The 16696-nt window shown below is 45.5% G+C and overlaps 1 protein-coding gene across 3 annotated transcripts; it reads left to right on the top strand.

Moving 5' to 3' along the window:
• Window positions 1-1452: 1452 nt before the first annotated feature.
• On the top strand, window positions 1453-9174 carry pcgf5b (polycomb group ring finger 5b). Of its 3 annotated transcripts, none has more exons than XM_053436116.1 (9): window positions 1453-1570; window positions 3416-4059; window positions 4554-4650; window positions 4932-4987; window positions 6317-6373; window positions 6596-6759; window positions 6911-7009; window positions 7502-7591; window positions 8644-9174. In XM_053436116.1, exons 2-9 carry the CDS (start codon window positions 3945-3947, stop codon window positions 8689-8691), a joined length of 726 nt encoding a protein of 241 aa, XP_053292091.1. In that variant the 5' UTR covers window positions 1453-1570; window positions 3416-3944; the 3' UTR covers window positions 8692-9174. The 3 variants fall into 3 exon arrangements, with proteins under 3 accessions (XP_053292091.1, XP_053292092.1, XP_053292090.1); XM_053436117.1 differs by lacking the exon at window positions 1453-1570 and adding an exon at window positions 1591-1736; XM_053436115.1 differs by lacking the exon at window positions 1453-1570 and adding an exon at window positions 1687-1753.
• Window positions 9175-16696: the final 7522 nt, after the last annotated feature.

Here is a 16696-nt window from a genome sequence, read left to right as displayed (position 1 = left end):
GTTGAGGTCACGTCCAGCAGGTTGAGGTCACGACCCGCAGGTTGAGGTCACGACCAGCAGGTTGAGGTCCCGACCAGCAGGTTGAGGTCACGACCAGCAGGTTGAGGTCACGACCCGCAGGTTGAGGTCACGTCCAGCAGGTTGAGGTCCCGACCAGCAGGTTGAGGTCACGACCGGCAGGTTGAGGTCAAGTCAGAGCAGGTTGAGGTCACGTCCAGCAGGTTGAGGTCACGTCCAGCAGGTTGAGGTCACGACCAGCAGGTTGAGGTCACGACCCGCAGGTTGAGGTCACGTCCAGCAGGTTGAGGTCACGTCCAGCAGGTTGAGGTCACGACCAGCAGGTTGAGGTCACGTCCAGCAGGTTGAGGTCACGACCAGCAGGTTGAGGTCACGACCCGCAGGTTGAGGTCACGTCCAGCAGGTTGAGGTCACGTCCAGCAGGTTGAGGTCACGTCCAGCAGGTTGAGGTCACGACCGGCAGGTTGAGGTCACGACCCGCAGGTTGAGGTCACGAGGGACTTTCACTGTTTGGAGGCTGACGACTCTTCTTCAGATGACTCCTTCACTCTTGCAGATGCTTCTCAGGCCAACGTGTCCCAGGATCCAGACAGAATCACTTTGATCTGAATCACAGAAGTAACAGTGTGAGGGCGGGACAAGCTGAGGACCCGGGTCACGTGACTCCTCTGTGAACCAGACGTCTCATCTGAGGTCGCCCCTCGGCCACAAGACTGACATCATCTAAATACACGACTTTTTGAAATTCTGTGGGGATGGTTTTCTATAACTTATTGTATCCTGTTTTACTTTGAAATGCCGCACCCTATGTGTTTAGTTGTACTTCCTGTCGTGCGTCGTTTCTCTGTGATTTCAGTTGTGCTGACACATCATCTCCTCAGAGATCACACGGAACAACAACATCAACAACTCCTTATATATTCTTAGGTTTGAGCTTTAATTTTGAAGGGTATTTGTATAGTATTTTGTATTGAGAACGAATACTTTCATCTAATAACACGTACATGCAACAATCAGACCTGATCTAAAAACTAGTTACATCAGTTAGAAAGTTATATAATGAAAATAATGTTGTGTCTCATTTGTTCTGATTATTAATTAGTTAGTATTTTATCAGATGGGAAACATCAGAACATTATATAATCCATTTACCCCCTGTTCTGCATATATATATATATATATATATATGTAGAACGTAGATGTAGATGTGTGTGTGTTTCTCTGTATGAGTGTGTGTATGAATGTGTGTTTCTGTATGAGTGTGTGTGTCTCTGTATGAGTGTGTGTGTCTCTGTATGAATGTATGTATGAGTGTGTGTGTGTTATACAACAGCTGAGTGTGTGAGCGTGCTGCTGGCTCCCCCCCCCCGCCGCTCCTCCGTGGCTCTCCCCGCCTCTCAGCCTCCCTCCCTGGCTGCGGGCTGCTGGGCGGACCGGGGCAGACCCGAGCGGACCAGTTCCGTGTTCCGTGCTGATCGACGCACGGAGCGTGACGGTGCGTGACGGTGCGGGAGGAGCCTGCGGGGAGATGGTGGACGTGCGGGGGCCGGAGGTGAGGAGCTGTTTGTTATTCTTCATTATTTCTGCGCACATTCTTCCGCCGACGTCTGCGTCACGTTCCGGAGAAACTTTGACGCTGCTGGACGCCCCCCCCCCCCCCCCCTCCTGACGCAAAGCGCGTCGATGAGCACGCGCACTCACTCTCGTGCGGGATCACGGTACGTTCACGCATACGGTAAATGAGCCGCGTGCTTTTCGCTTCCTTTAAGGCCGTGACGTAACGCTCCGCAACTTTTACTGTCGATACGTGAAGTGTGCGTGTGTTCGTGCGTGTACGTGGATACACGAGGAAACGGTTGAGAGCCGAGTCGTGCGCGAATACACGCACAGCGATAGTGTCACTGTAGCTTCATGTGCGCGTGTCCTCCATTGATGTTGTTTTGACTCTAGTGACGTAACGTGACGCGCCTCCACCATGAGATAAGCACATCTATTGCGTGCGTGCGTGTGCGTGTGTTCGTGTTCCACTCGGGGGGATTTCTTGGTGGCGCACTTCAGATTTTTCTAGAAAACACACACACAGACTCACACGCACACTGTGATACACGCAGACACACACAGGAGCTCACCACGTGCAGGTTGTGACATGTCATTTGAACAGCTGATCTGAGGTGATGGACACGTGATCACGTGCTAACTTCACGTGTGACTTGATTCAAAGTTCTGAACGATAACAATGTCCACATGGAGACATGAGACATGAGACAGACCCAAGCAGCAGGTGCTGATCTGACATGAAACAACCTGGACATAAAGTTCTGTTCAGATAACACCTGTTCTTTTTAATGAGGTAGATGAAGGTTGTTGGTTTGAATCCAGGCTCAGTCCTGGTCTTTCTTCTTCCTCCAGCACCTCATCTATGGTTCTGTGTCCTGCCTGACCCTGGGCTGGACTCCAGCTTCATCCATGAAGGATGGATGGATGGATGGAGAGATGGATGAATGGATGGATGGTTGAATGAATGAATGAATGGATGGATGGATGGATGGATGGAGAGATGAATTGATGAATGAATGGATGGAGAGATGGATGGATGAATGGAGAGATGGATGGATGGATGGATGAATTGATGGATGGAGAGATGGATGGATGGATGGATGGAGAGATGGATGAATGGATGGATGGATGGAGAGATGGATGAATAGATGGATGGAGAGATGGATGGATGGATGGATGGATGGAGAGATGGATAAATGGATGGATGGAGAGATGGATGAATGGATGGATGGAGAGATGGATGGATGGATGGATGGAGAGATGGATTGATGGATGGAGAGATGGATGAATAGATGGATGGAGAGATGGATGGATGGATGGATGGAGAGATGGATGAATGGATGGATGGATGGAGAGATGGATGAATAGATGGATGGAGAGATGGATGGATGGATGGATGGATGGAGAGATGGATAAATGGATGGATGGAGAGATGGATGAATGGATGGATGGAGAGATGGATGGATGGATGGATGACTGGATGGATGGATGGATGGAGAGATGGATGAATAGATGGATGGAGAGATGGATTGATGGATGGATGGATGGATGGAGAGATGGATGAATAGATGGATGGAGAGATGGAGGGATGGAAGGACTACTCTCTGTTTCCAATCTGACCTGGGAACTGTTCCCTTGTCGCTCTCCTCAGGGACTGGAACAGAACTGAGATCAAACTTGTGAATGAGTTCTTTCAGGTTCAGTCCAGAATCTCTTTTCCCAGCTGAGGAGCAGAACTCGCCTCCGTCCGAGAGGAGAGGGAACTGAATCTGTTCAGGGTCGCGATCCAGAGACCTGAGGGTCAGCTGCAGCTGATGAACCTTTGTGCTTTATCCTCCAGGTGATTTCATCACGTCACCATTTGCCACCAGAGCATCTCGGACACGTCAGAGGCAGCGACTCTGCACCGAGGATCTGACTCCGGGAGGAAGGCTACGCAGACCGACCTTTGACCCCTCATGGAATAAAGATGGCACCTTGGTGGAGACAGGGGAGAAAGCGACTCATCTCTATCTCTGGGAATTCTGGGAATGTAATAAACGTGTTTGGCTGAAGCGGGACCTGATGAGCCTGGTGCCTCCTTCTCTCGTCCGGGCTGACGCTGCTCAGTGAAGATGGAATAAAGTCTGAAATGTTCCTGAAGAAAAAGTGATCTCAGAATAACGTTCGGAGGAGGATGGAGCAGGATTTCACACAGTAGAAGTCAAAGAGGAGTTTGCACTAAGCTGGACTAACGTTAGCCAGTGTGGGTGAACATTGAAACTCTTTAACTCGCAGTTCAACCACAGATCAACTTTCAGCCTGGAGCCACGAAGCTTCCATCACTCATCCTACTGGAGGCTAGAAAGTTTCCCTTCACCTGCTGAAACATGGCCGCCACCGGGAGGAAGCACTTTGTGAGAGACTTTAATCACTTCATCACGTGTTACCTGTGTCGAGGTTACCTGATCAAACCCACCACCGTCACCGAGTGCCTGCACACCTGTGAGTCGCACACAGACACACACACACACACAGATTCCTGTTTGATTAAAGATGAAATGACACAACACTCATTTCTAGACGTGATAATATACATGATCATCATTGTCCATTGTTGTCTATTAGCTCGTTAGCTAGAAAGCTAATTAGTGAAGCCAGTAGTGAATATTTGTTTTTGATTAATCACTTATACTTTTAGATTGCTTCATACATAACTTCTCAAACTTTCACTTTCTATTCAGATCTTCTCTTCATAAATATTTAACACATTTCACGAATTCTTTTTGTTTTGTAACATTTGTTCTTTTGTTTGGCTGATTGATGAATCAAGAAATGATCTCACCTGCAAAAACCAAATCTACATTTATATCACATTATTCAGTTCCTGGAGCAGCTGAGTAAAAACCGTGTTAATTTAGTTAATTTCAGTTTTTTTATTCAAGATGTAAGTTTAGTTTTCTGTTTCTGTAGAAACTAATTTAACTTTATCTCTGCAGTTTGTAAGAGCTGCATCGTTCAGCACTTTGAGGACAGTAACGATTGTCCCAGATGTGGCATCCAGGTCCACGAGACCAACCCCCTGGAGATGCTCAGGTACGACCAAGCTGCTTCTTCCTCCTCTTCCTCTTCCTCTTCCTCCTCACTGGTTGCTTCAGTCTCTTTCTCTTCATGTAAAGAAACTCTGTTGATAAGTTTGAATAAACATCATCTGTCACATCTTCGGTTTCATTCATCTCCATTGTCTTAGTCTTTCCATATTCATTTGATTTGGTCCTCGTGCTCCTCACGCTCTCCTCTCTCCTCTCTCCTCTCTCCTCTCTCCTCTCTCCTCTCCCCTCTCTCCTCTCTCCTCTCTCCTCTCTCCATCCTCTCAGGCTGGACAACACCCTGGAGGAGATCATCTTCAAGCTGGTGCCCGGACTCAGAGAAGGTGAGCTGGCTTCATCCGTTTCAGATTAATTATGTGACAATTCAATGGAGGCAGGAAAAATAAGTTAGTGAACGTCAGCGCTCCAATCATAACATAAATACATTAAACAAACTTGAATTACTTAAAAAATCATCTACATAAAATCATCTTGTACATGAAAAGTTTGCTAGTGTGATTTGTCCGATCTGCTAACATGGAGGAGACAGGGTTTATGACCAGACTGTAGCCAGCCACCAGGGGGTGATAGAGATGATTTGACTTTTCGGAGCCATCATGGCGTCCATCTTTATTTATTGAGCTGAAACGTGTGAAGCGTCTGCAGTGGGTCGTGTGTGTGTGTGTGTGTGTGTGTGTGTGTGTGTGTGTGTGTTTGGGGGGGGGGGGGGGGGTTAACCAAGTTGTTGACCCTGAAACACAGAACCAGCCAGACACGTTGGCCATTTTCATTTAGTGCTAAAAGTACGAACTTCTGCAACACTATTAATCAACTGACCTCAGAATCTGTGGCGTGGCCTCGACTAGTGAAACCTGAGAATAATCAGTCATAGCGCCACCTTCTGGACACTGGGTATGCTTGGTTCTTTCTTTTCATAGGCTCCTTTAAGCAGGTTGTGCAGATGAGAAACGCTGATGATGATTTATTGTGAAGCTTGTGAATTAGTTGTGTTAACACTGAGGATAAAAGTTCAACATATCTTATCTGAAGATTCCATAAGATAAGACAAGATTAGAAAAGACATCATAAGATAAGAATCAATACGATAAGAATCAATAAGATAAGAATCAATACGATAAGAATCAATAAGATAAGAATCAATACGATAAGAATCAATAAGATAAGAGAATCGTTGCTGGTCCCAGTCTTCATCACAATCTCTCGTCCGACTGAAGCTTCTGAATCGTTCATTTGTCAGTGGCACATTATTTTTTAGAGCGGTGGACGTGAGAGAGTTTAAAACCAGATGAAGACGAAGGACGAGGAGTCAACAGGTCTGACGCTGCGATCGCACTTTAACTTCATCTCCGTCACGTTCAGGTCTCAGAACTGGGATTTGTGGTTTTACCGTGTTCGTACCTGTCGGACGCTCCGGACTCGTCTGCCTGTCGTGGATCAAGAGGAATTAGTTTGATGCTTGATCTGAGCAAACAACTGCATCAGAGTCTATTATTCATTCAATGAGCTTAAATCACACTCTTCATTTGAATCAAGAGAAACTGAGAACGCAGATCTTTGTCTGATTCGAACCTCTGGTCAAACAGACGTTGTGTCAATGTGTCTCTGAGCTCTGTGGTTAAAGGTTGATTGATCTTATCCTTCATGTCAAACAGAAGAGGAGCAGAGAGAACTGGAGTTCTGGAGGAGGAACCAGAAAGAAAACGGTCCAGGTGAAGTGTCCGCGTCAGACTGAAGCTTCTCTAAATACGTCCTTTTAAAGTTTCTGTAACTTTCAGTTATAGTCAAACTTCATCGTGTGTGTGTGTGTGTGTGTGTGTGTGTGTGTGTGTGTGTGTGTGTGTGTGTGTGTGTGTGTGTGTGTGTGTGTGTGTGTGTGTGTGTGTGTGTGTGTGTGTGTGTGTGTGTGTGTGTGTGTGTGTGTGTGTGTGCAGGAGCCCTGAGGCGTCAGAGGTTCGGGCTTCCTGATGTCGGAGGTGAAGCTGGAGGTGAAGACGATGATGGCGGCGATGAGGACTTCCACAGGAGTGACCCTCAGATCGCCATCTGTCTGGACTGTCTGCGGAACACGGCGCCGTCTGGAGACAGCTCGGTCTCGGTGGGTGTTTTTAATAATGATATGGATTTGACTCATTTCTGTTAAATCGTCCCAGTCAGAACTTTTTTTAAAGAAAAACCTCTGCATTAATGTTTTAAAATGTGGATCTCAGTTAATCCTGTGTAAACACACTTGTCTCTCATTGGACCAGGACCTGATGAAGAGGTTCATCCGCTGCTCCAGTCGCGTTACCGTCGGAACCATTAAGAAGTTTCTCAGTCTGAAGCTGAAGCTGCCGAGTTCTTATGAGGTGAGAACGTTTGAAGGTTCCAGACGTAACGTTACTGAGTTTCATCAAAGTAACGTTTCATTGAGTCGCCTGCTGGTGGCGTCACTTCCTCTTTGTGCACGTGTCACTGTTTGTTTGTCTGAAGAGTCAAAAGAGACCTGATCCAGTTCCAAGTCTCATTTGAAGACTTTTGACCTCTGGGGTTTTTAATCTGTATTCGAAGCTCGACTCAGCCAATCAGATAACAAACACAGGAAACCTCAAAGAGAGTGAGTGTGAGTGTGTGTGTGTGTGTGTGTGTGTGGTGTGTGCTGCAGACTGAACTGAAACTGCCTCACCTCTCACACGTTCCTCAGCCTCCCACTCGTAAACCAAAGTCGACTTCCTCTCCTCTCTCATGTCGTTCACCAGCTCTTTTTATTTCTCTCCTCTCTTTCTCATCATCACATTTTCATTTTGAGCCTGATGTAAATCTTGTTTTATTTTTCCTTTGTTCCTAACGTGGATTTGTAGCTGGACGTTCTGTGTAACGGGGAGATCATGGGCAGAGATCACACTCTGGAGTTCATCTACATGACGCGCTGGAGGCTCCACGGAGAGAACGTGAGTCTCGCTCACTTCCTGTTTGCATGCTAATGAGCGGAGGCCGCGGGACAGGAAGTCATCTACGTGTGACTCATCCTCTAAAGGTTACATCTGCTTGGGGACCTGCTTTCTGTCCCCATGAAGAAGACAAGTCCCCTTAATGTGACTGTGTTAGCTCCATACATGGAGACTGAATGTTCATCTGCACGTGCACATGAGGTCACATGCACGGTTAGCTGAAGCTACCGTGGATTGTAGAAGGTGCATCAGATACCAGTTCAGGAGGAGGAGAGAGGGATGATGGGAGGAGGAGAAAAGGATGATGGGAAGAGGAGGAGAGAGAGGTGATGGGAGGAGGAGAGAGGGATGATGGGAAGAAGAGAGAGGGATGATGGGAAGAGGAGAGAGGGATGATGGGAAGAGGAGGAGAGAGGGATGATGGGAAGAGGAGAGAGGGATGATGGGAGGAGGAGAGAGGGATGATGGGAAGAGGAGAGAGGGATGATAGGAGGAGGAGGAGAGAGGGATGATGGGAAGAGGAGGAGAGAGGGGGATGATGGGAAGAGGAGGAGAGAGGGATGATGGGAAGAAGAGAGAGGGATGATGGGAAGAGGAGGAGAGAGAGGTGATGGGAGGAGGAGAGAGGGATGATGGGAAGAGGAGGTGATGGGAGGAGGAGAGAGGGATGATGGGAAGAGGAGAGAGGGATGATAGGAGGAGGAGGAGAGAGGGATGATGGGAGGAGGAGAGAGGGAGGATGAGAGAAGGATGATGGGAGGATGAAAGAGGAGAAATGCAATAAATAAACTTTATCTTAATTAAACATCAGAAAAACTCAACTTGGATGAATTCAGGATCAAGTAGGAAACGACCACTTCCTGTGACGGTCAGAGATCCTGATTCTATGAGAACACGGCTCGGCTCCATCTGACATGTTTCCATCATTTAACCAAACTCTGAGTCACAGAACCATGCCGGCTCCCAGAGGTCAGAGGTCAGGACGTCCACGTGTGTCCGTGGTGGACGTGTCTTCATCAGATGCTCAGAATGTTCTTTTCTCTCTTCCTCAGACGTATCCCATGGTTCTGGAGTACCGGCCTCGAATCGACTTCGGCTGAACCACGGCTGCAAGAGGAGGAGCGCACACACACACACGCACACACACACGCACACACACACACACACACACAGGAACACACACAGGCACACACACAGGCACGCACAAGGGCGCACCCACACACACAGAAACACACACACACGCACACACACATAAAAAAAAAACACACACAGGCACACGCACACACAGACACACACACACACACACACACACACACACACACACACACACACACACACACACACACACACACACAATGCCCACAATGTGCAGACAGAGACTCAGATGTATTTTTGTACAGATGATGATGAAGTGCAGATGTTGCTATGGTAACAGAGGTTTTATGCTACATAGAATAATATATATATGCGATAATATAAGATATTTTTAAATGTACGTCCCTGTGCCTAAAAACCTTTAATCATATCTTCACTTTGCCTGTTTAACTTTAACTCTGTAGATTAAATGTTGATTTTCTACTGTCGATGTGGAAGTTGTTTTATTATTTCTCTGCTCTGGCGACACCTAGTGGCCGGTGGCGTTATGTTTCAGTTTCTCAGTCTCTTGTGTTCTTATGAACACGATATCTCAAGAACTCTCTGAGGGAATTTCTTCAAATTTGTTTCAAACCTGCACTTCGATCCACAGATGAACTGGTTTGATTTTGCTGGTCAAAGGTCAAAGTACCTGTGATCTCTGTGAACATGATTTTGGATTCTTGAACTTCAGTGAATTTCTTCACAGCTCTGAAGCTTCATTACGTCTCCGAGCGTCAAAGTGACGTCACATGTTAATAAAGTGTCTGTGAACTGAAACGACCACAGGAGGCGATTCTAGTTTGAACGTGTATTTGTCTTCAGGAGGCTTCTGGACATTATGTCCACTTCTGTCTCTCAGTTGTGATTTTGTCCTTTGAGATGAAACGGAACAATCAGTCAAACTTCCTGTTTCCCAACAGGATGAGGTCAATGTACGTCCTCGTCTGTGTCCTGGTTTCTGAAGGACGTCCTCTGTCACACTGGACCAGGTCGTTGGACTCATGACGGATGATGATTCCTGATATTTTAATACCCCCCCCCCCAACTATGACTCATTGGTCTTTGATGAGATCATCATCTTCAGTCATTACTTTTCCTCCATGAGGAATCAACCAGTGTGTATATAGACATAAATACATGTGTGTGGTGCAGGATCCAGTCATGTGACCTGAGTGTATGTGGAGGCGTCATGACTTTGCGTCACCACATGGTGTCGACTCGTGCATGAGCTCATCGTGTCAGAGGTCACATGACTGGATCCTGCACCACACACGTGTTAAACAGCTGATGTCACGGAGGAGGCCGACGCCCCGACTGAGCAAGAACTTAGTTCTTCTGTTCACACCAGGTCAGTTCAGACCAGGTCTGTTCACACCTGATCTGTTCACACCGGGTCTGTTCACAACAGGTCAGTTCACACCGGGTCTGTTCACACCTGATCTGTTCACACCGGGTCAGTTCACACCTGGTCTGTTCACACCTGATCTGTTCACACAGGGTCAGTTCACACCTGGTCTGTTCACACCTGATCTGTTCACACAGGGTCAGTTCACACCAGGTCAGTTCACAACAGGTCAGTTCACACCGGGTCTGTTCACACCGGGTCAGTTCACACCGGGTCAGTTCACACCGGGTCTGTTCACACCGGGTCAGTTCACACCGGGTCTGTTCACACCGGGTCAGTTCACACCGGGTCTGTTCACACCGGGTCAGTTCACACCGGGTCTGTTCACACAGGGTCAGTTCACAACAGGTCAGTTCACAACAGGTCAGTTCACACCGGGTCTGTTCACACCGGGTCAGTTCACACCGGGTCAGTTCACACCGGGTCTGTTCACACCGGGTCAGTTCACACCGGGTCTGTTCACACCGGGTCAGTTCACAACGGGTCAGTTCACACCGGGTCAGTTCACACCGGGTCTGTTCACACCGGGTCAGTTCACAACAGGTCAGTTCACACCGGGTCAGTTCACACCGGGTCTGTTCACACCTGATCTGTTCACACAGGGTCAGTTCACACCGGGTCAGTTCACAACGGGTCTGTTAAATTAAACATGTTTATTTTCATACTTTAGTCCCTTGTTGATAATTGATTATTCTCTAAATATAAAATAGAAAGTTGTGTTCAGAATCAGAATCCCTCCTGAAAGTTCATGTCCGACGTCATGATGGAGGGATGATCGCCAATTTAAACCACATCCCCCTTTTACTGATCCAATCAGATCTGCTGGATTTAATTTCTTCATGATAATTAATCACAAGAAGGTCGTCCCACTCCTCTGAAAGGTCGTGGCGTCCGTCCAGAGGTCGTGGTCATGTGACGAGCAGCTGATGTCAGCGCCGGATGGTGAAGATGTACCTGCGTTTATTTCAGGCTGGAGGGAGGTCGGACAAAGAAAAGATGGCTGATGTCACATGATGCTATTTATACGATGTAAGTTATTTTTATGAGTGACTTGCATGAGGTGTGCGTGTGTGTTTAAGTGTTAGGTTGATGTGTGTAATAGCATCTGCATGAGTTTGAATTCCTTCGCTGACCAGTGACTATCTGTGAGACATGATCCACGTGTGTGAGCGTGTGGTGATATTTACAGATTTCAACACCTCTGGTCACATGTCGCTCTCTGTGGCACCTTGACCACAGAGAGCGACTGAACCACCCGAGGTTGAACACAGTGGTACGTGAAAGGTGAGTAAAGTAAACGTACGTTAACTCGTTGGCATAAAGAAGTTACATGTCATATTTCCTGTGAGGCTGTAAATTAATGCAGGTGACGACATCATTAACCACCTGTCGCCGGTCTTGATGACATCAGAGGTCAAGTGGGACCAAAATAAATCAGAGAGCCGATGACATATTTTATTTGCATGGATATATTAGTATCGTTCAGAACTTGTATGACTGTTAACAGGGTTTCCACTTGTTTCATCGTGGATGACACAGATCGGATTTCTCGTCCTCACCTTCCTGGCAGCGCCGGAGGAGACGGTCAAATGAATGTCGTGTTCGTGACGTACGAGGATTCCACAGGAGCGACAGCCTGGCTGCAGACGAGCTGCAGGTCAGGGGTCGTTCACGAGGAGGGTGGAGTCTGCAGTGTGTCTGACCTCTGATACGTGTGCACGTGTAGAAGACGGAGTGTGCACGGAGACCATGAGAATTTGAACTTTGGGGCAGAGACGAAGACGAAGACGAAGACGAGTTTTCTGTCAATGTAAAAGTTCTGCAAAGTTAAAAATACAAAATTCTGTGAAGGGAGGAGCTCCTCCTGAACGTCAGGACCACACTTCCTCAGCAGCCAATGTCATGTGACCAGGAACCGTTGAGGAGCTGGTGGACATGAATCTCCACGTCATGCTAACAGCTAACAGCTAGTGTAGCACGTCCCCTAATAGAACCGTTCAATATCAAACTGTTTTGCTTGGTCTTGCTGCAGTTTCCAGGTTGGACGACGTGTTTTCTCCTAACGCCCTGAAAGTGGTTGACCAATCGCAACAGAGAGCACCAGCCGACCAATCAGAGCTGACTGGGCTTTATCGGGAGGAGGGTCTTAAAGGGACAGGAGCTAGAAGAGTTTGAGACAGAGGCTGAAAAGAGGAGCTGCAGCGATGGACAGTGATGGACGTTAGGGCATGAAAACATTTTACATTAACAATCAACAAATTATCAACTTGAATATGAGCTGAACCTGAGTTTCTCTCTCCTGCTGAGTTCAACTGTGAATAAAGGATCTTCAATAAGGAGTCAAGTGTAAACCAGTGTGACCTGTGAAGCTGGAGTGCTGCCCCCTGCAGGATTCTGTGGAATTACATTCATCTTTAAATCCTCTGCTTATTTCAGGCTGACGTCTCTCGGCTGCCTCTTCTGATGCAACACAAATCTGGTGTGTGTGTGTGTGTGTGTGTGTGTGTGTGTGTGTGTGTGTGTGTGTGTGTGTGTGTGTGAGTCACTAAGTCACAGGTGTTTCTCAGGAATAGAAAGATGACATAATACTGTGACAGGCAGTGTGATGACACAGAGGAGTGTGTGTGTACTTGAGTGTGTGCGAGTGTGTGTGTCTGTGTGAGAGAGAGAGAATATAAAGATTTTGTGACAGGAATTGTGTCAAAGTGCGAGAACAGGGTGGATAAAGAATCATGTGTCAATGCTTAGTTATGTCTGTATGCGTGTGTGTTTTCTGTGTGTGTGTGTGTGTGTGTGTGTGTCTGTGTCCGTGTTTGTGTTTTATGGCAGCAGGTGGGTGACAGCATGTTGTATGTATGTCAAATATGCTGTTACTTCAACGTCAGGGTAACTTTGTCTGAGTAGGTCACTTTGTGTGTGTGTGTGTGTGTCTGTGTATGTGTGTGTCTCCTCACATGTCTATTGACACTTGTGTCTTTGTTGAGTTATTTTGTGTATTATCAGCACAGTTTAGTGTCTTTAACACATCTAAAGTGTTTGATGTTAGATATCTGACGTGTTTGAAACAATAACTTAATAACAGACTTTGTATTTTCAAACCTGTAAGTTTCTCTTTGTCGTATCAGCTTGTTTCTCTGCTCGAGTCTTTATATAAAACTCCCATGATCCCACACTGCTTTACCACAGCAACAACATCTATGTATTGTTTCTGTCGACTGTGAATAAAGATGGAAGACATGACAGCTCCCGAAAGTGAAGCCAGATCATCTGGATCGCCCCCTGGTGGCTGGCTGAAGTACAGGTTATAAACTCTGCTCAGTGACTGTATATATAGGTGATCAGTATCATATATATAATTTCATCGATGATTTTCTGTGAATTTTGAACGTTACAGATTTACTTATTTTTCATCTCTTCACTTGAGCTTGATTTCTGAACCTTTGACTTCTATTTGCTTGCGTTACAACAACTTGTGGATTTGAACCATCAACACCTGAACACGTCAGAATGTGAGACATGTTGCTGACATGTGGACGACACATGTTCCATCTTTACCTAAAGAGCAGGTCGAGACATCTATAAACAGAGAAGGTATATTAATACACGCTGGTATTTCAGTGGCATGAGCTGCCTTCACATGAGCAACCGCAGGAAGTTATTATGACTTCATTTAAAAAACCGACAGTTTGAGTTCAAAATACACGTTTATTCATTAAAACAACAAAAACCTTCTTCGAGCAGAAGAGGAAACAGATCAATTCAACTTGCTGTTTCCTGTTTCACTTCCTGTGTTTGTCTATGAACCTCACCTGAGTGGAGTAGCTCCGCCTCCTCTGCGTTCACACTCTCTCTCCGTCAGTTCTTCTGTTTCCTGGTTTTAGTTCTGCTCCTTTGTTCCTTTTACTTTCTGGGTTTTCATTTCTGTTCCTTTGTGTTTGATTCTGACACAAACAACATGTTTCTACATCTGCATCGATTCCTCATAGAAGAATTCAATGATGAAAAGAATCAGACATATTTACAGATGTTTAATAAAGTTTAGTTTCCAGGTCAGTTCATCAGAGTCAGGTTTTAAATGTCAGCTCAGATTTATGAGGAACTTCAAACATGTGCGGACGTCTCAGTGTTCTGTCCACGAAGCTCCTGCCTTCAGCTTGAGGACGTAGTTGACTGTGGAACTCGACTCTCGGGCGTCAGGTCAAAGTCTTCAGGCTGAAACATTTGCCCCAAATACTCCAGACAGGAGATCATAAAGCAGGACGACAGGGAAGATGGGCGGTTATACGACGTGCTGCAAGATTCACATTCAACAACTATGGTTTCCTGTTGAGATCTATAGTATAAATACACACACACATATATATATATATATAAAGTTAACATTTCATAAGATGGAAACGTAGAACACTACATATTCTGAATATTTCACATGAAGTCAGAACAGTTCATAAATCATCACTGAGGAAGAAAGTGAGATGTGGACATAAAGCTCTTGATAAAATAATATATATCTAATGTTTCCTTTACTCTATTGTTCTTATTTAATATGTTCTACTTTAATTATATAATACATAGAAACAAACGGTGTCTAAGATAAGGCAGGAACTTATAGTTTGTTTATTATTATTTATTTATTATTTAAACCAACAATTCAATGGAGGTTTTAATCTTTACTCACACACACACACACACACACACACACACACACACACACACACACACAAACACACACACACACACACACTAACACACACAGAGTAACCTAAATCAACAGCCCATGTATTTCATGGGTAAACGACGCCCTCTTGTGTTGAGATAAGAAATGACAGATTTACTTTTCTTTTTTTTTTTTCATCAAATGTGTAAATTTTATTTAAATTATTAAATTTGTTTCATAGAAATAAAAAAAACTTCTAGAATCTTTTCTTTTGACAAACTCTTTCAGTCACTGGATCACCGAGCTTCTGATCCTCTTATTCTGTTTTCTCTCTCGTCTTCCTTCTTTTATTTTCTCTCATCCCTCCATTCTTCCTCTGAGGAACCCTGTGTACTGTAATGTTCGGAAACACACCCTTATGTGCAGGAAGTGTGTATGTAAGCGTGTTGTGTGTCTGTGTGAGTGCGTATGTGTGTGTGTGTGTGCACCATTCCACCTCCTCTTCCTCAACCCCTCCCCCTCCCTCCTTGGAACTGATTTGAACTAGAGTAACCTCTCTTTCCCAGATGTTGTTCTCTCTCTCTCTCTCTCTCAGATGTTGTTCTCTCCCTCTCTGTCTCTCACTCTCTCTCCCAGATGTGGTTCTCTCTCTCTCTCTGTCTCTCTCTCCCTCTCCCAGATGTTGTTCTCCCTCTCTCTCTTTCCCTCTCTCTCTTTCTCTGTCTCTCTCTCTCTCTCTCACTCTCTTTCTCTTTCTCTCTCTGAATCAAACCAATGATTCCTCCTGAACGCAAATGCCCCTGATCCATATCTCATCAGAACACACACACACCCACGCACACGCGTACACGCGCACACACACACACACACGTACACGCACACACACAGACACAGACACACACATACACACATGTCTGTGAGACTTGGCCTCCAGCCTGGATCCTGTTTCTCACTAATTATGGACTGAAGTTAAATTGCGGCGATGACGTCGTCGACCACAGACAGGACACACTCGTCACTTCCTGTTACAGCTGTCAAAATAAAAGCCCGGCAGACAGATTTGACATTAACCAACGAGTGCCAGGGTCAGGACACGTTGAGAAACAGATTTATGAACATGAGCTTCATTCAAATTAATTTTATTGATCTGTTCAGACTCTTCAGGTCAGTGAAAGATCTCATCCATGTTAGCTGATGATATATAAACAAGCTGAGACATCCTGATTGACAGCTGACACTGACTCATGATTGGTTGAGAGTGTTTATTGGTGGAACATGTAAATCATCACCACAAGAGGGCAGTGTTTGTATCGGAGCTATTTTAGCTTCATTTCAAGTAGAGACGAGTCGCCATCTTTATTTACAGTTTAACAAGTGGAACCTAAACAACAAATTAAAGGAAACTTTAAGTTCATAAACAAAAACAAACAATATTCTTTAAATTTTCAGACTAAAGAAAATATAAGTTAACTTTTTCATAACTTTGTTAAAAACATCTTTGATCATGACTGAGATTTTGATTCTTAACTATTGCAGATTTTCTAGAACGAAGATTTTCAAGATATGAGATAATAAACAAATGATTTTGTTTCTCATATATCTCAGTAACACCATGTTTATTACAGTCAGTTAATATTTTATAATTTGCTGCATGAAATCTGAGTTTTGCTTATCGTCAATATATACATTTTAAACTATTGTTTGTCTGATTCTTTCTTTCTGTCAGAATTCAAAACTCCTATTTCCCGTTACTCCCTACGTGGGCTTGTCTTTAATGTGAGTGTGTGTGTGTGTGTGTGTGTGTGTGTGTGTGTGTGTATCTCCCGCCTCTTCTCTCCAGGCACCTCCTCCTCCTCCTCCAAACATGGCGTCGGGCCGCCGCGGTGCGTCCTCCCCGACAGAAGAC

Source organism: Pleuronectes platessa, chromosome 12 (genome assembly GCF_947347685.1).
Source record: "Pleuronectes platessa chromosome 12, fPlePla1.1, whole genome shotgun sequence".
Taxonomy (NCBI): Eukaryota; Metazoa; Chordata; class Actinopteri; order Pleuronectiformes; family Pleuronectidae; genus Pleuronectes; species Pleuronectes platessa.
The sequence above is the reverse complement of the archived record's forward strand: the minus strand, read 5'-3'. Positions and strand labels throughout refer to the sequence as shown.